Below are 25,889 nucleotides of genomic sequence, written 5' to 3' on the forward strand. Positions count from 1 at the left end.
AACCAGAATTGTAAGACCTGGTTTATATCTTTGAAAAACCTACAAGCCTCTTGAGGAAAAACGACACCAGAATGACACAAAACAATTTGTGTCAGCCTCGAATCACTCATACATTGTTTGGTGCAATCTGAAAACCTACTGGTGAAATGTGTAAATAGGAATTGGGAGGAAAAGCAAATGGCGGCTGGCAGCACAGAGAAAAGGGGAGTTTAGTTGTACTTTGGGGGGGGGTCCCATCACTTGACATATTTGCTATTGTCCCCAGCATCATCTCTTTCTTCAGCAAGTCACTGAAGAGTAGAGAGCCTGCTAGGGGTACCAGGAATCTCTCTTGTAAGGTGTCCTCAAAGAATATTATCATACAGCCTGTTCTCTGTTGTTCTCATGAAGATTCAGACACTTTGTCAAACATGTTTTCGAAGTCTGTCAGCACTGTGCCTCCTGTATTGCCCTGTCCAGCCTGCTAGAGGCTTCTCATGTACTTTCACTCAGACAAATCAACCCTTGGGAATCCCAGGTCTGCAACTTATGAACTACTGATATAAGTTCCCTGAGCCTCGATAGTCTCCTATGTCAAAGTTGGATTAAAAAAATATATATTTTATGGGATTTGGGTAAGGATTACAGATTTATTTTTGGATTTTATATTGCCTTGTATGAAAAAGGCATCTGCGTCCAGTAACCCTTTCCAAGAAATGACGTCTGTTTGATCAGCTGTGATTTGGACTCCAGGACTTGCCAGCACTTGGTCAGAACTTCCTTTTCCATCTGTTGAGAGATTGATGCTCTTCATAATCTATTTTGGAATCCTGAAGATTACACGAAGTTCACTCAGTAGTTTCTTTTTGGAGGAATTTATATTTCCCTTGTTAAAGTTGTTGGATCACTACAGTCACCCCCTCATTTTTATTAAAACAAGTTACTTCCATTATTACTAACCCTCAGATGGGAGCCTCTGTTTTATGTGGGGCAGCATCTTTTTAATCTAGGAGACTCAAAAACTGTAGTTTCTAATTCCGCCACATTCTTCAATTCAAATGCCACACAATTCTTCAACTGCCCTTGAGGTTTTTTTTTCTTGTTCCACCACAAATTTGATGACTCCATATGATGGCCACATACACAGAAAGGTCTCCTGCCTTTCTAGATCTCTACCTTCCTCCCCTTCTTTTTATGTTTTTGTAATTGTATTTGTAGTAAGACATACTCAAATACAACAGCTTTAACATGAACAGAAGGAAGACTGTTCAGCGACATCCATCTAATTTGGAGACAACCCATTTCCTTGTGTTACATACTCTAGCAAAATCATGACCTGTCTCTAACTTCATAAACGAATGCTAAAACAAGTATAAAGGCAGCAGTTTTATGTCTAATATACTGAAATATTTTATATCTACTATATTAAGACATTTTGAAACTGAAGTCTTATATTTAGGAGAGAAGGCCTTCCTGAATTACGCATTTTTCATTCAATTTTTCGATAGTCTGTATGTAATAGACACTAACCTGGGAGATCCAGATCCTCACAGCTGGAATACTGTTGTAGTAATTGGAATAAACAATAACACTTGTGCCCTCTAGAGGACAGATAAGGTAGAGTTTCAGCATACCCTTTTATTTTCAGTAGGCGTTGATTGGGAGTGAAAGGATAGCAAGTAAAAATGCTTTAATATTGTAATGGGAGCTCATCCGACTTACCATTTGCTCGACCATTTACTGAAAGATACTTATTTTCTTTTCATGGTGTTCAGTAAAATTAAACACGTGCTCAGAAAGACAAACCCTCAACACAAAGGTGAATTCTTTGTGTTTGTTCCTAGTTAGTTCTAGAGACATAACCGCTTATCCCCTTTTCTTTCTTCTACTCACCAAATTCTTAGCCCTAATTTTCATTCCTCTCTGCTTCTGATTTTTTTCCTTGCCATCTTTTCTGTCGATTTACATCTTTCAGCCCATCCCAGAAGGCTTTTGTAACCCTAGAACAGACACAGAGGCCCCAGCATATCCTAAAATATCTCGTCTCTTCCTTCTTCAATCTAAGGATCTACTTGTTGAGTTAAATACTTCTATTTACCTGTTTCAAAGTCAGGGTCTAAAATACCTCTGCTCACTATTGGGTTTAAGACAGGGGACACGTCAGGCCAAGTGCAGTGATTCTTAGTTTCACATTAACATGTGAATGTTACTTTCACATTCACACTAACATGGTAAAATCTGGTGAAGCTATGATGGGAGTGATGAAAGTAGAAGAAAAAGAGGTTTGCACTCAACATCTCAGGTTTTCTGCCCTTTTTTTTTTTTTTAAGACCTGCTGTAGCTCTTACTGCATGATGGAATGGCAATAGTCCTTTATTTTCTGTCTTTCTTCTATGTAATTGCCATCTATTTGGTATTATATGACTGAGGCATTCTAAAGTACAGCTAGTGTTCATAGTGTTAGGTGGTAATAATATTCTTGCTGTAATAATCAGAGGGTCCTCACTTCCTTTTGATCTCTACTGACATATCTTCCGTTACAACATGAAAGAATACAGTATCTTTATAGATCGTTATGGTACAGCCTCTTTGATCTCTGAGCTAATTTACAAAGTCAGAATCAAATTTATATAACAGATTCCCTTGGAAGAATCCCATTGTTTCCTTCCTAAGTAAATGTGTCTGTTCGTATTCAAGACAACAAATTTGAATCTCCTCTATAAGCTTATAAGAATGAAAAATCCCACACTGTCTGAACTCCCACTATGAAGAAGTCCCTATCCCTCTCTCCATACCCTCTTTCTGCACATACTTGCATGTCTCTGTTAACACTTGAGTGGCAGGTATGACAGCAATGGAATGGGTGGAGAGAAGGAGATTTTGTGCCATCTGCTGTGCTTGGCGCACTGTCCTTCAGAATCTGCATGACCCAGGAGGTAAATGCAATAGCTACCATTTTACAGGTGAGAAAACTGAGGTTCCAAACTGGTAAAGAGTAAATTTGGCTCTGAAATTTTGATCCTGAGTTTGGATGAACTGTGGTATCATAAAAGAAACTAGGAAATCAGGAGGTGCAAATTTTTTTTTTTTAAGTGCTGGAAAGGAGATAAATTTGGCTTAATACTGGTTGAGTTTAGGGTAATAACTTGTAAAATAGGTCAGGGACTAAAGATACGGATTTGAGACTCTTACACACAGAGGTGAAGGTTGATGCCATTGCATAAATGAGGTCTTAGAAGAAGCGTAGAGAGTTTCGCTGTCCAGTTTGGTAGCCACTAGCCACAGTGGATGCTGAGTTCTTGAAATGGGACTGGTCTGAACTGAGCTGTGCTATGCGTGTGAAATACACACTGGATTTTAAAGACTTAGTAAAAAAAAAAATGTAAAATATATCATCGTTAATTTTAATATTGATTACCTTCTGTAATAACTGTTTATCATATGTTAGGTCAAATACAAGATATGATTTACATACTTTTCCCTTTTTTTTCTTAGTTTTTCCGATGTTGGTTACTAGAAAAATCTTAATTACAGATATGGCTTATGTTATATTTCTACCAGGCAGAGAGAGAAAATAAGAGGACTAAAACAGAACCTATGGAAATGTAAATTTGGGGGGATTAACAATTTTAATTTAAAAAGTAATACATGCAGATAGGTTTTTAAAATAACCCTACAGATGAGCATCAAATGAAAAGTTAGAGTTTCTTCTGCCAGCAGTAATACAGCTGGCTTCTTACCTTCTCTTCCAGGAATACATATACAGACATAAACCCATTTAAATCAGGTGGGCTCAGACTATACCCATTGTTCAGGACCTTGGTTTGTTTAATAATATGTTTGAGGAAGCATTTATAAAAACACACAGAGATCTACTCTACCCTCTAAGCCTCGGTGCCTAGGGGAGCGGTGGCTCTTGCCTCCTCCGTCACTGGGCACTCGGCCTGGCTGCTCCCTCCCCTTGGGTGCTCCCTCTCCTTCCTTTCTGTAGTGACTCATCCTATTAAGTTTTTAATAGGATAATAAGTTTTTGTTCTCTTTGGCTTCTGACATCGCCTGTTTGAATTCTCCCAAATCTCCCAGTCTCCCAAATCAAACACTCAATACCAGGCACTTTAAAAAGGACCCAGTGACCGTATTTTTCTCTGTAATGTGATGGAGACATCTCCAGGGTAGGGGCTGGTCTTGGCATTGCCTACTCAGTGCCTGCAACCCTCAGCCACAGAGTTGGTGCTCCATTTACTTATGCTATAAAGCATAAGTAAATAAATGGGAGCATGAGTAAAGTATTTCTTTATAATGTTGCTATAAAAGTATATAAACAGGCATTTATATAGTCTACTCAGAAAAATGAATAAGATTTAAAATGAATATGGTATGTGTTTGAGAGAAATCAAATGCTTTTCTCCCATCTTAAAATACTGAAAACCGGAACTATTCAATCATCATGGTTACCCTAAATAATACTAGGCTCTTGAAGTCAATATATTCAGCAAATATTTGTTGAGTCCCTGTTGGGCACCAGGAAGTACACTAGGCTCTAAGTACATGGTAGTGGATAAAACGGACATGATTCCTGCCTTCATGGAACTTAACACTGGTGAAGTCCAATGCCAGAGGCTTGGTGATTTTGATATTAATTATGATCCCAATAATGACAATGATAGCTTCCCTTTAATGACTGCCTAATACGGGCTATATTATACACTAAATACCTTTTGACATTGTTTTACTTGTACAAATTCCAAAAATGCCACTGGTAGTTACTGAAGTCTTTTTTTTTTTAAATACACTTTTTAATGTATAAGGAGTCCAAAGCTTGAGGAAATCAAATGTACTTGTGCTATTCTAGGTGTGTCTAAAGCAAGCGACAGGTGTAGAATGTCTCCCTCCTCCTGATCCTGTGATCTTTTGCTAGACCACACTGCATCTCTACAAGGGAACGGTGACCTCAGCCAGGGGGATTCAAGAACATTTTTGGTGGTGATCCCCTTAAAAAGTAAGGATTTTGCATAAATCTTAGTAGCAGTTAATGGACGTGACAAAAATAGAAGCCCATGATCTCTGAGTAGTTGTCCACCCCCGTTTGAATATTCAGGTACGTTTGCACTAAAACAGATGTCTGCCTTCATGTTCCGTAGTGTTTTAAACCTCCTTCTCTGTACTTGTTTCTAACAGACAAAAATTGGATCCGGAAAGTTGATGGGGCCCAAGGGAGTCTCTGTGGACCGCAACGGGCACATCATCGTGGTGGACAACAAGGCGTGCTGCGTGTTTATCTTCCAGCCAAATGGGAAGATAGTCACCAGGTTTGGTAGCCGAGGAAATGGGGACAGGCAGTTTGCAGGTACACTTGATGGTAATATGTAAACCCCCTTTTTTATGCTTCTTCTGCTCACATTTGCATGATGTTGGAGCATGTGGAAGTTGCCTCAATCCCCAGTGTTTGCCGGCTTTGGAAAAGACACTGGGGATGAAATCTAAGGGAAAGCATGGTGGGATGCTTCTCAGTGACTCTACCGGCAGTAAGTTGGGCTGCAGGCCATGTGTGATTTCTGTTGGCAGCCGCGTGCAACTCAGAAGTCTGATCTTTGAATATTAGTATTAAGTAAAACATAAATTTTAAGATAAATATTTTAAAAATAAAGATGTTTGACGAATAGTAGTGTTCCTCCTAATTCTCTCTAGCTGTAGCTTTGTCTAAAGAGCTTCTGGATGAGAATTTTTTTCACCTTCCTAGGTGATGATAGGAGAGCAGGACTTTAGAATGTTCAGGAAGGGCAGTTCTGTTACCTCTCTTTTTGGCGTAGCCCTTTTGCAAGCACAAGCTGCTTAGTTTTTCAAATCTGCAAGAAGAGGCTGAAAGCAGTTTATTATGTTTTCTTTTTGAGAGGATGCTTTTGGCATTTGACAACAATTTGCATCATCTTTTTTTTGTGTGTGTGTGCTTTGTCTCCAGTGCTGCCAGGTTCTGAATGTCACCCCAAATTACCGAGTATGGATTTCTGCTCTACTTTTTAAAAAATATTAAATATTGGAGTCTTTTTCCCAGGACCGAGAATCACCACATCTTTCCTCAGGGGGACCTGAGGGCCCTGAAAGGATTAAAGTGTCCTCAGGGAAGCTGGCAGATGTGACTTTCAGATGGTGGCTTGGAGGATGAATTCTGATGCTTACTGCTCATTCCACTTCATTAGGGCTGCTGGTGCTCTCAGCTTGCTCTAAAAGAAGCCAGAGTGGATAGTCCCAAGTGTAGAAGGGTAGAGGACCCAGGGGATCTGGAGCCAGAGTTCTGGCTGAATGATCTTTGAAGAACAGAGACTGTGATTCTTTGTTCTTTCTTAAGTATCAAATAGGTTAAATTGTGTCACTGCTGTGTTGCTATAATCATTTTTATCATTATAGTCGTCACTTACTTTTTTCATCTTTATTGCAGGTCCCCATTTTGCAGCTGTAAATAGCAATAATGAGATTATTGTTACGGATTTCCATAATCATTCTGTCAAGGTACTATCAGCACATCAATTATTGTTATCTTTTAACTGCTTTTATTGGGAAATCAATCAGAGAAGATAATATAATAATGATATATATGCACAGGAACTAAAGGAGTTAACCTCAAAGAGTAGATTTTGCTTCTCCCTGAGGTGCAGGTTTTAATTTGGACATACAGACTTTGGAGAGTCAGAAAATTGAACAAAATAGGGTGGTTGGTGAGTTTCTTAATCTGAAACGGGCGTAAATGGTGATGACTACAGAATGAAATTTGAAAAAACAGTCGCTTAAACTTAGGCAGAACTTTCTGAAGCTTCATATTTTGTGGCTATTCGATAAATTAAAACTAGATCATTTTTTTATTATCTGCACCATAATGCCTTTCAAACAAAATTAGATATTAGAATTCTGCTACAACCAGAGTTGAGGAGGGAGATAGCCCTAGTATACATTCCTACAGCTATTTCATACTTAGAATGCCCTCACACAGTGTGGGTGTCCCCAGAATACAGTGCCCGTTCAGCTCCCTGGAACAGTGTGGTACATCTTCCTTACTAGGTATGGAGGGGGGAGGAAAAATTTGATGTTTGTTATGATCCAGTCAGGACGTATAAAAATGAATCAGAACAGATTTGTCATTTTACTGAAAAGAGGAAATGTTTTGTCACATTCTAGACCACAATTCTCAAGGTGTGGTGCATGTTCCCCTGAAGGGACGCCAGTGGGCACGGACCAAGTACTGGCAGGCATTTTTATTTGGAGAGTTATATGTTTATTTTTAGGGTTACCTTCTATTTACATCAAGTGGTAATGCTTTACTCTTATAGAAATGATAGAAAGTTTTCCTTGTAAGTAAATTCATTTACATTTTTTTTAAGTGAGGCTTTTTTTTTTTTTTTTTTAAGCTTTTATTTATTTATTTGTCTGGGGGAGAGAGAGCACGCACGCAAGCATAAGCAGGGGGAGGGACAGATTGAGGGAGAAACAGGCTCCCCGCTGAGCAAGGAGCCCATTGTGGGACTCGATCCCAGGACTCTGGGATCATGCCCTGAGCTGAAGGCAAACGCTTAAGCCACCTAGCTACCCAGGCACCCCTAAAGTGAGGCATTTTTAAAGGAAGGATAATAAGGAAACAGCAGAGGTGATACGGGCCAGTGACTGAAGTTTGCATTTAGAGACAACCATTGGGCAACCAAAGCAAAAAATAGTTTGTTCTTGTTGATAACTGGAATAGCGTAGGGATAATAATGTAGGGATGAGATTTCAACACCCATCTTCTGAGTCCTTCACTGCTCCATTTCCCCAGTTTGCCCTGAAGGCATCTTTAACCTGAGTAAGATGGAAAGGTTTTGAGCTTTTTTTGGTGGGTACCAAGTCCCTGTGTAAAGACTAGAGCAGGGTGGGCTGTGGTGATGGGGCTGGAGGAGGAGAAGGGACCCCCACCATTGCTCATTTCTCAGGCTGCCTCCTGTGTGTTGTCTCTCCCGAGTTGCTGCCACAGTGGTAGACCTCTGTCCACACTCGCCTCACCGCCCTCAGTCTCTCTCTCTATAGCACCTGTCTCCGTGAAAGCAAGAGGACTGTGAGAAAAGTAGTGGTGGGGAGGAGGGAGACCTCAAAGGGGCCATAGGGACTGGGCTCTAGGCTGGCCTCCCAGAGGGCTGTAACAGTCCTGTGTGAGAAGAGTAACGAGAGGAGTCACAGTCTGGTAGCACGCTTCCAGCCTTCCCTCTCTTTGTAGAGGAATCATTAACTAGAGGGCATTTAAGCCGAAGGTAACCGGTGTAGATGAGCAAAGGCCAGCAAACGCCTGGCATAGATGCTGCCCACCACCCCCGAAGACAGTCCTATTAATCAAGTTGCTCTTTTCTACTAAGCGCAACTGTGGCCTCAGAGCCTTTCCGTCCCAGTGCTCCAGGCAGCCTCTATGAACCAACTGGCATTGGTATGTGGGAGGACTCCTATTTACCAGCCCTGGCTGACAATGTAGAAGGAAATAAAACAGATGTAAGTAATCAACATGCAAGGCAGGTAGCACTAAGCGATTTCTTTAAAAGAGGTACATATAAAGGTCTCTAAGTATCCAGAAGAAAACAAAGAGCAGATTTCTGTAACTAAGACTTACCAGGGAAGACTTCCAAGTGGAGGTGGTATTTAAGGTGAGTGGGATTTTGAAATCAGGAAAGGATTATGAAAGTTATCAAAAAACTTGGCCATTATATCACCGCTGTGAAAACTATTTCAGCTCACCACATCTGCCTCTTAATATGTTTTCATCTGAATAATTTATAAGCAATTAAATGATGTCTTAGGTGGGAAAAATAAACTATGAGAAATTTATAATTCCTAAGATTCTGATAATACGTCAGGTTTTCAGTACAGTAGAGGTAGACTATTTTAGTAATTTAAATTCAGTTTTCCTCGTATTTAAGAAAACCAGTCTATTTTGTTTTTTCTCTTCTCTTTGATAGCTGTTGCCATGTAGCTTTTATGGAGTAGTTGGGCTTTAGTTTCCCATGTAACACGTGGCAGTTAGAAGTGGTTCTGGATTCCAGGCACTTCTCTGGTGGTCAGTATGAAAACTGTGCCTGTAGGTCAGGGCTGACAAATGGTCTAGTTCTTTAGCTACCTTCAGCATGCATTCTTTTTTCATTGCAAAACAAATAAGACTAAATTTGGCATTCTCTGTCATTTCAAAATAGAGCAGAAGTGTTTGAGCCATTTGGATCATGCCAACGAAAACATACTTACTCAGAGAGATCAGTACAAACAAACAAAAAGATTATTGGTAGAAGATTATTGTAAAGATGAGAGAATAATAGATTGTGTCCTTGCCAGCAAACACTCTCATTGGTCTTTAAAACAAGAATGTTTTGTGTGAAATGAGATAAAAATAGGAAAGATTTTTAAGATATAACATCTTAGTAAAAGCTGGTTCTTGTTTTATTCTTTGCAAAGAACCAAAGAGGCAGCTTGCTTACTTGGCAAGGTAGGCAATTCAAGAAGTAATCATGCTTCTTTTTCATCTTAAATGAAGTTTAGCCTTTAGAGATGGAAGTGTCTCACTTCACTTTCCCAGTACGTATAACTAAAAGGAAGAGTCGTTTTCATCTTTCATGATCACAGAGGTGGCAACAGGAGAATCTGTAAAAGACCCTGAGATCATTTTCCAATTAGATCTGCACTCAGGTGTAGTGAAATCCCTCAGTTCCACATTTTAGGAACCATTACTCTCCATGGTGCTTTGCATGTAATATTTTTTCATTTGTTAATGAGTATTTTTACGCACGTAGACTAGATGACAATGGAAGCTTAAAATAATGTCCTAGAGATATTTCACAACCATTAACTATCGTCTGAATCATCAAGATAAAAATTGTGCTTGTTCTCTCTTATATTTAAACACATACTAAAAATTTAATTCTCTCCAAATCAATAATCTGTATTTGATACATCTACAGTAACCCTCCATTAATAGGAATATTTAATTAACCACAACCCATTGCTTTTCCATATCAGATATTAGAGAATTTGCCAAAGAATTCTGGGTTTTGCCCACTTCTGTCAACCCGCCTCCCCTCGGTATACTCCATCCAGCAAAGCCTTATGGTCATATAAACTCTTTATTTTAGCTAAGTATATATTTTGAAAAAATATATTAAAAGCCTTTCTTTTGATTCCTCACCTTTGCCATTAAGCACAGACACACAAGTGCACGTGCACACCTGTACATTTCCCCTGCTGTAGGTGTGAAGTCCGGCCTACTCTTTTCTCACATTGACTTTGCAAAATGGTAATAAAATCTGAGCATCTGGCCTAATGAAAACTCCTAGGTCCTGATCCAGTGTTGATCACCCATCCTTTAGAAACATGATGCCTGTCCTTGAGACTATTTACTTAAAGGCAGAAAGAATTATATGGTTGAAAATTACAGCTCCACTTTCTCATCCTACCCTATACTTGTATATATTTTATAATTTATAACGAAAGCATTTTTCATATAAGTATTCAAAAACCAGATGTTAAGTTAGAAATAAGTGATTTAATAAATAATAAATCAAATTTATATAGCAAATTGGGGAAGCATAAATGATGTGGGGGTCTACTTTGTAGATTTTTTTTTTAAGAATGTCTTAAATCATAGGGCTTGTTATAAAAAACCTGCTCTATACATATTTTTTATAACTCATAATGTTGGTTCAGCTGTTACTGTATTAAAATAAAACCATTTAAAAATATCTCATACAGGTGTTTAATCAGGAGGGAGAATTCATGTTGAAGTTCGGCTCAAATGGAGAAGGAAATGGGCAGTTTAATGCTCCAACAGGTGTAGCAGTGGATTCAAATGGAAACATCATTGTGGCGGACTGGGGAAACAGCAGGATCCAGGTAACTGGAAATGCTAATGTATCTGTGGAGAGGGATTGTTATTTGTTGAAGGTGAAGAATTGCCTGTCTCCCAACCGGAATGTGTTCCATTCTTCATGGGTTAGATTCTCCATAGACCACTTGATCTCACCAGAAGTGCTAAACTAAGGAAGGTAGAGTAGGAAAAACATCAACAGGTTACCAGAGTGAATCCTAAAGTGTGTAGTGGATAGAACTCGAGATCCATTGAACCAAAATATTATATTACTAGTTCTACTAGCTTCTAACTAAAAACTATCATTTTCTTTAACAATGAATATAGGCAACAGTCACAGGAGTTTTAGTAATACCTATAACTTTGTAATACCTATAACTTTTGGCATTCCACGAGGAATCACAGAAATTTCCATATTACAGTTGCAAGATCTCAAATTACCATTTGTGCTCATCACTCTTTGAAAATAGTCAATATTAGACATATCACTATTTCTTGTTACCTTATTGTGTTAAGAAAGTACACATATTACTATCTTGCCATTTTGTAAAATTTTGATAACTATATTTTAATATAATGGTTTTCCTTTATAACCCCATGTGTTTTGTTTTAATCATTTAAAAACATTATTCTGCTGAATAACCTGAATCAAAGGGGAAGCCTCAAGGAAAACTTAAAAATACATCGAACTGAAGGAAAACACAGATAACAGCATATTGAAGTTTGTGGAGTGCAGCTAAGACAATCCTGAGAGGGAGATTTTTTCCCCCGGCTTTATTGAGATATAATTCACATACAACACTGTGTAAGTTAAAGGTGTACAACATGTTGATTTGATAAATACCGCAAAACGATTACCACTATCACTTTAGTTAACACCTCCATCACCATCCCATTGTTAGCGTTTCTTTTTTGTGGTGACAACATAAAGATCTCCTCTCAGCAACTTTCAAGTACCTAAGACAGTTTTATTAACTATAATTCCCCCACTGTGCGTTAGATCCCCAGAACTTAATCATCTTCTAACTGGAAGTTTATACCCTTTGATCAATTTCTCCCCATTTCCCTCACTCCTCAGCTCTGGTAACCACCATTCTACATGTGAGGGAGATTAACAGCACTAAATGCTTACATTAGAAAGTCAGAAATCAATATTCTGAGCTCCTACCTCAAGAAGCTGGAAAGCAAGGAGCAAAACAAGCTAAAAGCAAGCCGAGGGAAGGAAATGGTGAAGATAGGAATAGAAATCAATGAAATGTAAGGCAAACAATATGGAAAATCAATGAAACAGAAAGTTGGTTCACTGAAAAGAGCAATAAAATTGAAAACCTCTGGCAAGATTGGTAAAGGAAAGACACAGAACACTAATACCATTACAGACTCTGCAGTCATACAGAAATTCTGTGAACTCTACAGGCATAAATTTGACAATTTAAATTCCTCAAAAAGTACAAATCCCACAACTCACCCAATATAAAATACTTTGAATACCCCAAAAACTACTAAGGAAATTTTATTTCATAATTTTAAAACTCCCCAAGAAGAAATCTCCAGACTCAGATGGTTTTACTGGAGTGTTCTACTAAACCAGATGAAAGGTACACAGGATTTCTCTGTACTATCAGTGCAGATTCCTATAATTTTTTCAAAATTAAAAGTTAACAAAAACGGGGCACCTGTGTGGCTCAGGTCATGATCCTGGAGCATCAAGTCCCAAGTCAGGCTCCCTTTTCAGTGAGGAGTCTCCTCCCTTGCTGCTGCCCTCTCCCCTATTATTTCCTTCTCTCTCTCTCTCTCCCAAATAAATAAAATCTTAAAAAAATAAAAAGTTAACAAAAATAAACTTTAAAAATAATAATGAATTTAAATACGTTGTCATGGTTGAGCAATAATGGTGTCGTAAATGGCATTTGGCATTTTATTTGGGTATAAAAGAATAATAAAAGTGGTTACATTCTAGAAAAAAATATTGAAACACTATTTTCAGACGGGGTCTGTAGTCTTTGCTAGACAAAAAAAATGTATGATTTTTTTAAAAATTAAGAACAAAGATTTTGAATCCTCAGACTAAAGAAAGATTATTCTTTCCCCCCATTTCTCTGTGTAAACACCTCCATGAATCCAAACATACGTCTGCAGACGGGCCTATTTATCCTTGCTACTGTGGCCCTGTGCAGAGCTCCTGGGACCTCAGAATGCACTGGTTAAATCTAGTAGCATCCAGTTGTCTTTGTGAAGACAGCAGTAGTCAGCAGTTTGAATCTGGTATAGGTATTTACCTCCCAGAAAAAGGATTGAGGGGCACCTGGCTGACTCAGCCACTAGAGCATGCAACTCTTGATCTTGGGGTTGTGAGTTCCAGCCCCGCATTAGGTGTAGAGTTTACTTTAAAAAAAAATAAAATAAAATATTAAAAAAGAAGGAAGAAGAAAGATTGAGGCTATAAATGAAACTCTAAATGTTTTTATTTCTCTATTATATTTACCTTGCTTAATTATGCCAGCTGACATCTATATTTGAAAGAGGCATTCTGTATGTGATGGAAAGCCAGAATCCAGACAGGGAACTACGTTCACAAAGCAGTTCAGTATAAGACCACAGATGGTAAGCTGTTTGGATTGTGGCCCTCATAAGCACCTGCCTTATCACACTGCCTTTTAAAACACCTATGGGCCTAACAGAATGGTCAAAAGAAACCAGCCTGGGCTTTACGAAAGAGAAGGGTTCCTTTTATTTCATCATGGCAGAAGCTTACAGACCAAAAGAAGACTACTTCATGTCCAGATATACATGGGGCGCCTGAGTGGCTCGGTCGGTTAAGCTTATGACGCTTGATTTCGGCTCCACTCATTATCTCAGGGTTGTGAAATCGAGCCCCATATGGACCTCCGCACTGGGCATGAAGCCTGCTTAAGATTCTCTCTCTCCCGCTCCTTCTGCCTCTCTCCCCCTAAAACTAAACAAAGCAAAACAAATGTACATGTTGTGGGATGTCCCGCTGGCTGTTGTTAGAGCATGTGACTCTTGATCTTGGGGTTGTGAGTCCGACCTCTATGTTGCGTGTAGAGATTACTTAAAAATAAAATCTTAAAAAAAAAAAAAAAACAACAACCCCACAAATGTACATAGTAAACCATTGACTTCTTAAAACTCCTCTTTTCTGAAAAGGAAAATAAATGATCTTCTCATAGTATACTATGGCAACCATACCTCTTGCTGTTTTTTCTGTTCTGATTGGGAATAAAAAAGGGATGTGAGGCTGGAAGGAGGGAAAGTGAAAACTGAGAGAAAGAAACAAGGGTCATTCATTTTCAGGTACCAATGAAGGCTATTCCCCTCAAACTGACCACTGTAAGAATGTAAGTGAAATCTGTTGGCCAGTGGCATCCAACTTGTCAGTGACTCTGGGGCATAGAGAATTAGAGGAGAAAAAGCAAGGTTAAGTAGAGGGAAAGAGTGGATATGTGATAGTGACCTAAACAAACCTGTGGGCTTACATGCATAGTTTTCCTAAAGATTTATTTTTATTTATTTTGGAGAGTGAGGGAGGGGCAGAGGGAGAGAGAGTCTTAAGCAGCTGTGCTGTGTGCGGAGCTCCACGCGGGGCTGGATCTCACGACCCTGAGATCACCACCTGAGCCGAAACCAAGATTTGGATGCCTAACTGACATGCCCCTTACACACATGCTTTTATACTGAAAAGATTAGCATCAAGGGTTTTCTAACTCCTCTATTTCATCATATTACTATAACTTCTATAGCACTCTGGCTTTTTATTTTTTTATAGGTTTTTGATGGAAGCGGATCATTTTTGTCCTATATTAACACATCTGCTGACCCACTCTACGGCCCCCAAGGCCTGGCCCTAACTTCAGATGGCCATGTCGTGGTTGCAGACTCTGGAAACCACTGTTTCAAGGTATACCGGTACTTACAGTAATGACGGGCAGCCGGACAGCCCCTTAAAAAGGTCTTGCACTATAAACTGGAATGGATTTCTCAACGCGGGACCAGATTACACTAGACTTTCCTTGCTAGAAGGAATCATTGGTGAACTTTTCAAGGTTATTTCTGAATGTAACTATTTCCTTAAAAACTGCATATCTGATTTCTGTATTTACCTTTTAGGGTTTAAAGAAAAAAATCCCTTCTACTGAATCTATGGAAATGGCAAAGTTTTACACCTGTGAACTATGGCTTATTGGACAGGGATTTATGTAGTTGAACTGATTTTGCAAATTGAACAGACACTAAAACACAAAACAAAACAAAAAAAACCTGGACTATTCAAAGGTATTCATTAATCCTGTGAATGGTAGCTTTTGTGCAGAGCTTCCAAAAACAAAACAAAATCTGTTGTAGTTACATGCTTTATTTAACTTCGGTTACAAGACCCGGGGGATCTTCTAACTTCCCTTTTACAGTAGGTATTACTCCTGTGACATTTTTTGGGGTATCGATAATTACACATACATTAGGAGAAAAACAAGACTGTCTTGCAGAATCCTCCCAGCTGTGATTAGGCAGTCCTCTTGAGTTTAGCACTTAAAAACCACTGCAAATTTCCCATCCTTTTTGGGTTAGATCCAAGATCCTTTTTGTGTGTTCTTTTCACCTTTTTCTCCCACTCATTTTGTATCAAAAAACAAAGTCCATTTTCAGGGAAACCTGAAATTCCCAATGCTTTGAAAAGCATATTACAACAGCCCCCTCAACTCCAGACTAATGCACTAGAATGTAATCAAGAAAAAATTAGCCACATTTTATGTGCCAATGTTCTCACGTGTCTCTCCTCTTCCACTTCCTGAAAGCGAAAGCTTTACCTCCTGCAAAATGTCAGCACATGTAGTAGGACACCAGTATCCTAGGACAGAGAGCCATAAGTAGCCCTTTGGAGGACTGATGGTGTCGACCAAAGGCATGTGAATGATTAATGGTTTCCCCTTAGAAAGCAAGTGTTACCAAAGTTGTGTTATCCCAAGAGCATTACAGGTAAGGGCATGTTATGGTTATTTATCATTGTCTAATGAATAGTAGAGGCATTAAAGGACTATGTATACATGATTAGGGTAAGGTAGAATGTGTCATATATACACACACACACACACACACACACACACATATATATATATATATATACACATACATACATACACACACACATATATATATATGGCTGAATCTTTGGTGTATTGAAATAGGCAGCACTCTGAAAGACAGAAGCATTGTCCAGCACATTCCTTTACCACGCAATTTAAAGCCGTCCTCATAGAGTAAGCCTGAAAACAGGTTTAATTTTCACCATTTTCCAGTAATGATGATACCGGCTAACTTTTATAGCCAGAAAACAGCCTTCTGTGCTTTCAAAAACAAAACAAAAACAGGTCAAAAGAAAAAGAAACGATGAATTGAGTTACATTTAAGTATACATGCATTTGGAGAGATGTGAAGAATTTAGTCAGTTGTTAATCTGTCACTGATACTGTAACATAAGATGTGGTCTGTTTCCACTGTTTAATTTTCTACTCAGTTCTACCAAATAGGATGTCATGTTTGGCATTTTCGAAATGACTTTGGGATCTTTTTCACTGAAAGCACCTTAGAACTGTACTATAAGAAAACATTTCCCATATGTATAATGACGTGATGTTTATTGCTTATTAATTTATAATTCAGTCTTTCTCTTATATAGGACTTTTTTAAAGTTAGAAGGGAAAACTAGCTACTTCCAGTTGTCTATCAAATTTATTATGCCCAAATCAACCTCTGAAAGAAAATTTTTCAGGAAGATTTACATTTAGGTTTACTTTTTTTTTTTTTCTTTTTTTAGTTAGAGCTTTCAAAATATTTGAGACTATGACAAAATTATAAAATTCAATAACATTTTTAGAATATTAAGCTAAGATACTGTTTCCTAAAATCAGTAAACTAAGTCTTTGAATTGAAACAAAGCATTTTGTATTTACTGAGTGCTTCCTAGGTGCTGGGCACCCTTCTGGGCACTGGGGAAACAGAGATGGATGAAACCAACAGAAATCCCTGCCCATTTGGAGCTTTCACTCTAGGGAGGAATTTCCTTTTGCCACTTACTAACATTCTGCATTCAAGATAAGCTAGACTCTTGATAGCTCCTAGACTGTTTAAAACTTTTTATATTGGTTCAATTAATTTTGGTTTATTTTCACAAGTAAAAATGGCTTCTTATTTAGATTCTGTCACAGGTTGTTGGTCTTAAGACTAGTTTACTTTAAAAAAGATGTTTGTTTGTTTGTTTTCACAGCATTGAAATTGTATTTGTGAATTTAGAAATTAACCAGCCATCATGCCAGAACAGGTTGGCTATCTCAATAATAGATTGAATACAAGACTAATTGTTTTTTTTTAATCTGTCAATATTGACACAAACTGGAATGGAAGACTAGATACTTTGATTCAGACCTTTTCCACCATCTGTTGCTAAAACATTTGTGATGAACACTCCAAGAAACACTGATTTTTTCCCCCCAAAAAATAAGTAATTGTGTATGTTAAAGTATAGATAACATTTCACATTTGGATACATAGGAGCATTTACTGTATTCCTTAGTAAGCATATTGGGTGGAGGGAAGTGCTGCTGATAAGATACGAATAGACAAGATTTAAATGAAATTTTGTCAACATTCTATGGAAAAGGGTTTCTGGTAAACTGAGAAGGATTTTAAAATAAGTGACTTTTTTCCCTGAGCTATCATTATTGTTTGCTTTCTCTTTGTCAAGTGTACAGAATCTGTCATACATTCATGATAAGTAGCACTGAAAAATTACCCATTCAAATGTCCCCTGGGCACTTAACGGCAAAAGATTGCCAGTTCGAATGTAAAGGTCAGTGACAACGCATTCCTGCCCGATACAGACCTCTCCTGAGGGGCTCTGGGGATATAGTCACTTGACCATCCAGAAAACACATGAATAAAAAGCCTTTATGACTGTTCACCATCGATTTAATGGTACTTAGTATTTTGATCAAACTTTTGTCTCCAGTAACAAAACAAGTCCCCGAGTTTCCTTATTTTCATTTACTCTTTGACTAGATTCGAGACAAAGAAATACTACAGGTCATGCAACTAGAAGGCACTTGCTTCTACTACCAAATATACAGGGTATGTCCTTACTTGGAGTTAACTGGAATAGTAGTACAGAAGCAAGTGTCTCTGGATCCTTCCCAGGGAAGGATTCCCGTAAATGCTTTGGTAATACCTACTGAGGAATTGGGAGGAAATAGTAAACAAACATTAGGTACTGTGCAGATTACTTCAAACGGGAAATACCTTTTTGTACATTAGGACTCTATAGTATCCTCCCTATTCACCAGCTTCTGAAGAGGGGGGAGTATTTTTAGTTTAATAACCTAAAAAGAGGACCTTTCCAGGTAGGATAAAATTGAAGCTCTTTGCTGCAAATATCTAATTTGCTTAAAGTCGAACGTCGTAATACTGTTGCATTCTGTCAATGTTGCAGGGTTTTAAACTTTACAATTATTTTAATATTTTTGATAACTAGGAATCTAGTATTGCCATAAAGAAAACTAAGTGCCCATTAAAGATTTGTTTGATATAAATAAATTTTTTTTGTTTTGTTTTAAATGACAGTAAGCTACAAATCATGATGTTAATCTTAAAACGTTCTGAAGATGAACTGTGTGGCAGTGATTGTGTGGTCTGTTTGTGGAGAATGTATGAAAGCTATTCATATTCTAAAATAGATTAATAAATCAGCTATGTTGTCCCAATGAATGTACAGCACGTCCATTAACTTTTGAAAGCAACACAGCCTTAAACTCAATGCTTTTGCTTTATGACATGGGAATGTTCTGTCATCAACAGAGTGTATTCTTGTAATAGAATTCTTTATATCATTCTCAATTCTATTGCCTTTCAGTCCTATGTATGAGTATTAAGGGTTTTTGCTTCCTTTTTTTTTTTTTTTTAATTTTGTACATTCCATCTTTCTTGGTCTGTTGCATACGTTTTGTGTATAGAACACTAAGTCTTGCACTCTCTGGCATTGATACTGATATAATCTCATTTGTTCTTTTATGAATCGAAATGCTGACTGCCTATTTAAAGAAAAGAATGAACGCTGTGCATCAAAGTGTTTGTATGTTCGTAGCTGCATACGTACCACAGTATTTTGGATGCTTTAGTCTACAATAAAACTTTAAATTAATTCTGTCTTAAAACCTAGGAGAAACAAGATTCGTGTGTATATCTTTACCATGCACAAAATCTCAAATCATTATAATAAAGCTTGTTTTCTCCATTTCCAGGGTGAATGTTTATTTATTCTACATATTGTTTGCTTTTGTAGTAACGGGGAATGAAGAAATGTTCTAGAATATGTGGGCAGGTATCAGTACCTCAACTAAACTGTTAAATTTGTAAAATTTTTGTCGTTTATGATACCAATAATTTGGTTACCATTTAGGATACATCTTAGGAATTTGGAAGACCATGACAGGTATGCCTAGCACATGTTTAGAAAGTCAAATAGACCAAAATCACTATGCTTAAAGAATCACAAGCGGGACCTTCAGAAAATCATGGCAGTCACATGGAGCATGTTCTTGCAAGGTGTGGGCGTGACTGCGCAGGACCATAAGCCCAGGCCCAGGTGGCTACGAGAGCCAGGGCCAAGGGAAGCAAGTTCACCAGGGGTTTCCAGCCAATTCTCACGAGCATTCTGTACAAATCAATAGGCAGAAATCTCGTGAGAACTGGTGCGCCCGCAAACTAGATAGGGACAGCAGCCAAACTACTGTCTTTAGTAGTAGTGCGCGTGCGCAGTCGGAATCGCCTCAGAACACCGGCCAATTCTCACGATATCCTTTTGGGCTTAAGGCTCGTGAAAATAGGCCGGACACCCTGGCAAACTCTTTTCCAATGGCGGGGACCCTCAGGGGAGCCGCCTGAGCCCCACCAGTGGTCCCTTGTGCTCGTGGCCTGAACCTCGCGACAAAGCGCTCCAAACCTGTGGCCCAAATTGCTATAGGACGACCACCAGTTCTCACAACTTTCTGCCCAAATACATATCGATTTGGATAGAAAGCCTCAGAGAATTGGCCCGTGTTTTCTGGCAATTCAGGCCTTGTGGAGTTTGGAACGAGTTCCCCCGAGGTTTGGGCTGAGACATGGCGTGATTATGGCCGGAGCCTGCACGATTCCGCTGAGTGACCCCGCCATTGGAAGTGAGTTTGTCAGAGGTTTCCAGCCAATTGTCACGAGGCTTCTGTCAATTTGGGTAGAAAGCTGGTGAGAATTGGTTCGGTGAGAATTGGTTCACGTTCGGCAATTTGGGCCTTATGTGCTCAGCGTTTGGAATGAGTTCTCTCAAGGTTTGGGGCAAGACCTGGTGGAATTATGGACCAAGCCTGTGCTATTCCCCTGAAGGCTCCCCACTCCCCCAACCCCTTCTGAAGTGAGTTTGCTGGAGGATTCCAGCCAATTCTCACCAGCTTTCTACCCAAATCAATGGGTAGAAAGCTGGTGAGAATTGGCCTACATTGTCTGGTGATTCGGGCCTCATGCACTCGGGGTTTGGAAGGAGGTCTTCTGAGATTTGGGCCAAGAACTCACTGGGTTCCCTTGTATCCTAGTTTTCGAAACCGAGAGACCACCAAGGAGCCAACACCGATGCAATCACACCAGGGTTTATTTAGCAAGCTTAAGCTTGGGCCTAAGTATAACCCGACACAGCAGAGTAGGGACTTGGACCCCGAGCTTAGTTAAGGCAGGGGTATTTATGGGTTCCTGTTACTAAAGCAGGGTGGGGCTTCCTGTTACTAAAGCAGGGTGGGGGTCTCTGGAACCAAAGCAGGGTGTGGCTTCCTGTTACAAAGTAGGGTGGAGGTCTTTAAAACTAAAGTAGGGGAAAGTTCAGCCCTTGGGCACAGGCTGAGATGGCTGCTGAAGCTAAGTTGGCTATACTTATGCTAAGGTTAAACCTGAGGTGGGATGGCCTTAACTTTTCTCGGCCTCCACACCCTGAGCCACACCACAGGACTCTGATGGCCCCCCAGAAGGAAACCACGCCATTTGGAGCTGCACGAAACCCGAAACCCGTAGAGTGGGAGAAATCTGCATACCCCACCGAGGCCATCCTGACATTTCATCCCAACGTTTGGTGGCCCCCTGGAAACAAACCCACAGCCTGATACTCAGCCTGTCCCGTGCCCTCTACTCAGACCCCCGGGAGCTCGCCTCAGTGCCAGCAGATTGGGCCTGCCATGCCCTTAGGCCCTAACGCTAATCCTAGTTGGGTTTTCAGACTTCCATCCCCAGAGGCCTGATCCCCAAGCCCTCCAGATTGGGGACCCCTGAGCCACACCACAAGAATCCATCTACCCCCCCCCCCCCCCCCCCCCGCAAAGGAAACTGTGCCATTCAGACCAGTGCAAAACCCTCAGGGTAGGGGAAACCTACATGCTCCCCTGAGGCCACCCCCACTGGACACAAACTCACAGCCTGACTCTCAGCCAGATGCCTGCCCTCAACTCTGTACCCTGGAGAGCTTGCCTCAGTGCTGGCAGATCGGGCCTCTCATGACCCTAGGCACTACCCTCACCCTAGGTTGAGTTTTTAGGCTTCTGTCCCCAGAGGCCCGGTCCCCCAAGCCCTCCAGATTGGAGACCCCTGCGACATACCACAGGACTCCAATTACCACCAAGAAGGAAACAGTGCTATTTGGAACTGCGCAAAACCCTCAGAGCAGGAGAAACTTGTGTGCCACCCTTAGGCCACCCCCACCATTGATGGCCTCCCTGGACATAAACCTGCAGCCTGATACTCAGCCTGACTGCCGCACTCAACTCAGCCCCCCAGGGAGCTTGCCTCAGTACCAGCAGATCAGGCCTATCTTGCTCCTAGGCCTTAACTGTAATCCTAGGTTGGATTTTCATGTTTCCATTCCCAGAGGCTTGGCCCCTGTGCCCTCCAGATTGGGGACACCCAAGCCACACCACAGGACACTGCCTGCTCCTCAGAAGAAACTGCAATTTGGAACTGCACAAAAACGTCAGAGCGGGAGAAACCTGCATTCCCCCACAGAAGCCACCCCCATATTCAGCGGCCCCCTGGGCACAAACCCACAGCCTGTCACTCAGCCTGACCCACGCCCTCAACCCACCCCACCCAACCCCCGCCCTGCTCCAGAGAGCTCGCTTCTGGGCCAGTAGATTGGGCCTGCCATGCCCCTTGGCCCTAACCCTGACCCTAGGTCGGGTTTTCAGGCTTCCATCCCCCGAGACCTGGCCCCCAAGCCCTCCAAATTGGGTACCCCTGAGCCACAGCACAAGACTCTGCCTGCTCCCCAGAAGAAACTGCCATTTGCAGCTGCGGAAAAACCCTCAGAGCAGGAGAAACATGCATGTCCCCCTGAGGCCACCCCATCGAGACCTCATAGGATTGCCGGCCTGGCCAGCGCGATTCCCCTGAGGGCCCCTGCTGTCAGAAGTGAGTTCACCAAAGGTTTCTGGTCAATTCTCACAAGACTTTACACCCAAACGATATCTATTTGGGTAGAAAAGCTCGTGAGAACTGGCCCGTGTTGTCCCTCCAATCCGGTGCTGCCCTCTCGGCGTTTGGAAAGAGCTCTTATGAGGAACAGGCCAAGACCTCACGGGATTATGGGCCAAGTCTGCGTGATTCCCCTGACAGTCCCTTGCCCTAATATATATTTTTAAGATTTTATTAGAGAGGGGCGCCTGGGTGGCTCAGTGGGTTAAGCCGCTGCCTTCGGCTCAGGTCATGATCCCAGGTCCTGGGTTCGAGCCCCACATCGGGCTTTCTGCTCAGCAGGGAGCCTGCTTCCTCCTCTCTCTCTGCCTGCCTCTCTGCTTACTTGTGATTTCTCTCTGTCAAATAAATAAATAAAATCTTTAAAAAAAAAAAAAAGATTTTATTAGAGAGAGCAGGAGCAGGGGGAAAGGGAGAAGCAGACTCCCCATTGAGCAGGAAGCCTGATTAGATCCCCAGACCCTGGGATCATGACCTGAGTCAAAGGCAGATGCTTAACCAACTGAGCCACTAAGGCGCCCTGCTTTCCCTAATTTTGTGTGTGTGTGTGTGAACTTTGTGCTTTTTATTTTTTAATTAACATATAGTGTATTATTTGTCCCAGGGGTACAGGTCTGTGAATCATCAGGCTTACACATTTCAAAGCACTCACCATAGCACATATCCTCCCCAATGTCCATAACCCTGACACCCTATCCCAACCCCCAACGCCCCAGCAACCCTCATTTTGTTTCATGAGATTAAGAATCTCTTAGGGTTTGTCTCCCTCCCGATCCCATCTTGTTTCATTTTCCCCCCTCCCCCCCACTACTCCCCACCCTGCCTCTCAAATTCCTCATATCAGAGAGATCCTATGATAATTGACTTTCTCTAATAATTGACTTATTTCGCTTAGCATAATACCCTCTAGTTCCATCAACATCATTGCAAATCCACTTGCCCTAATTCTTAATAAGGCCCCCTTTCACTCAAAAGTGCCTCAGTTTGGAAGGTACGTTATATGGTCGACTGTTAGAACACAACCCAGATCCTACCCAATGTGACTGGGGTCCTGTTGAATCCTGTGAGAAAACTCCAGGAGATGGAGGCTAAGAGTCTTCCTGGGCCAATGCCCCGATTAAACATGGGAGGATCCCTAGAGTGTGTTCCTGTCCTCCTTTAGATGGATCTGATAAGTGTGGAGAATTCTTAACTTGTTCTTGTCATTTAAAGCTAAAAGATATTGTCATTTAAAGCTAAGAGATAATCGTTGTTGTTCACTTGTCTCACTTGATTGCCTGCATGTAAATCACATCTCACATGTAGCCCACGCCCTGCACATAAATCTACATCGTTTGTAATCAGATCTTGTGCAAGGTATAAAAGAAGTGATTGTAAGAAATAAAGTCATCTACTGATCATCAGTCGGTTGTCCCCCCATCATTTCAGCCCTGATCACCAGGATCCCCCAACTTGCAAAGGTGACAGTCGCCCTAGTCAGAACCAGATGTGCCTTGGGTTGGATTGGGTTGGTGTAGACAAAACCGGTGAGCTTGGAGGAGTAACAGACGGAAGGTACTTGGGCCACTGAATCACAGCATCAAGGAACACCCCCTGTGGCTCCAGACCCCTGTTCAGGACTCTGCATGAATGAGACATAAACTGCCAAAGGTGTCACTGGGGGCCAAAGGTGCCAAAGGGCCCTGACACAGTGTGTTAACAGCAGCTAGCATTACCCTGAAATTAGTTATGAGCAGACATTAAAAATCTCCATCCTGGTTTACAAAACTGAGAATAAGGTATCAGTGTCGGGAATCTGAGCCCATTTGCTTTCTACCTACAGACCCCTAAATCATGTGAATCCATGGTCAGTGTCATGCAATTTCTATGAACAAATCTTGTTTGTTTTTTTTTTAAACCACATATCCTGCATGTGGACAATGTTTCTGCCAGCTTTCTTCCCAGTTCTTGCTTTAAAAGATCAAATGTGCTTGTGACAGTGGATTCTTATATTTTAAAGGAAAAAAAAAAAAACCTCATCATGTATTCAAGACTGTGGACTTTGGGAATCAGATGGGCTTAGTCTGAATTCTGATGGAGATATTCCCTAGCTGTGTGTGCTGCCCAGGGAAACATCACCAAACCTTTCTGTGTCCCAGGTTCCTTACCTGTAAAATAGCAGTAACCACACTGATTTTCCTCTTCTTTTTCTTCTTCCTCCTCCTTCTCTGTCCACTTGATAAAATTTTGACAAGTGAATCCATGCACGTGTGAAACACGAGGTCCCAAAGTGCATACATTAATGGTAAGTGTGTGGGGGTAACTTTCAGTCTTCACCTTGAAGCTGGCCTCACTCATATGCAGAAAAGCAGTGCTGTGGAGAGGTGATGGGTTCAGGACCAATATCCTGGTGTCTGACCCCCCCCCCCCCCCCCCCCCCCCCCCCCCGCTTTCATCCACGTCTGATATCATCTATCGCCTGAGGGGTAGCTCATGAAGCACAGAGTGAGTGGTTAACCCAGCCAAGCGGGAGGAGGGCTGGCCAGGCATGACTCCATCACTACCCAAATCTCAGGATCTGAAGTCAAAGGAGAGACGCAAGTACTCGACAGGCCTGGAATCTGACCAGTACACCCGGCACCTCCCTCCTAGAAGTGCTGGGGTACGTTAGGGAAGTTTGGTGAGCTAGTCTTGCTGTAGAATCCTTTAGGAAAAGCCAGGTGAGATCATGTTTGTGAAACTGTTTTATGAATAGTTCAGCGTAATGTACAGGACAGATATCCTTTTAAAAGAGATGGAGAGGGCGCCTGGGTGGCTTGGTGGGTTGGGCCGCTGCCTTCGGCTCAGGTCATGATCTCGGGGTCCTGGGATGGAGTCCCGCATCGGGTTCTCTGCTCAGCAGGGAGCCTGCTTCCCTCTCTCTCTCTCTGCCTGCCTCTCTGCCTCCTTGTGATCTCTGCCTTTCAAATAAATAAATAAATAAATAAAATCTTTAAAAAAGAGAGAGAGAGATGGAGAGAACTCTAGTTATAACTCCAGGGAAGTTTCATGAATCAGAACTCTCTTTCCTGGAAGATGATCGCTCAGAGTGTGGAGGGTGCTAATTATGTGATATGGGGAAAACTTTCTTTCACATCTAGAATCAGCTGGGAGGTATTTTTCCACTCAGTTTTTCCTGTGGACCAGGCAGATGGAATCATCTCTCTGTAAGCTCCCCCGTTAGGTTGTCGGAGCCCACTGGATGCCTGGAGAGGTAGGCCTGCTGGTGGCCAGGGAGTTCACCTCCTATGCTGCCCAGCAACCCACAGGAGACAGAAGCCCCCAAGAATTTACAAGACAGCTGGCTGTAGCTATAAACTGTGTTTACAGCAAGCTGGGGGCTGAGGGAATCACAGAGGAAGGGAGGTTGCCAAAGGAACCAGAGTTATACCTTCCTTCCATTTTTTTTTTCCCACTTAACCTGAAAATAAAAGACCACCATTGACCCATGAATCATAATGTGGCACTGAGCATGAGACCTGTG

General features: G+C 41.1%; 1 protein-coding gene across 7 annotated transcripts in view; it reads left to right on the forward strand.

Moving 5' to 3' along the window:
* The window catches only part of TRIM2 (tripartite motif containing 2), a 118,799-nt gene extending 99,663 nt beyond the window's left edge, over nt 1–19,136 (forward strand). For 6 of the 7 annotated variants that reach the window (XM_047717680.1, XM_047717679.1, XM_047717684.1 and 3 more), the window contains exons 9-12: nt 5,158–5,326; nt 6,416–6,486; nt 10,723–10,863; nt 14,625–19,136. In XM_047717680.1, coding sequence (XP_047573636.1) covers nt 5,158–5,326; nt 6,416–6,486; nt 10,723–10,863; nt 14,625–14,777 — 534 coding nt within the window. In that variant the 3' untranslated portion in view covers nt 14,778–19,136. Of the gene's footprint in view, nt 1–5,157; nt 5,327–6,415; nt 6,487–10,722; nt 10,864–13,340; nt 13,442–14,624 lie in introns of all 7 variants that reach the window. The other variant, XM_047717683.1, reaches the window with a different exon arrangement.
* The last annotated feature ends 6,753 nt before the right edge of the window (nt 19,137–25,889 follow it).

Source organism: Lutra lutra, chromosome 2 (genome assembly GCF_902655055.1).
Source record: "Lutra lutra chromosome 2, mLutLut1.2, whole genome shotgun sequence".
Lineage (NCBI taxonomy): Eukaryota > Metazoa > Chordata > Mammalia > Carnivora > Mustelidae > Lutra > Lutra lutra.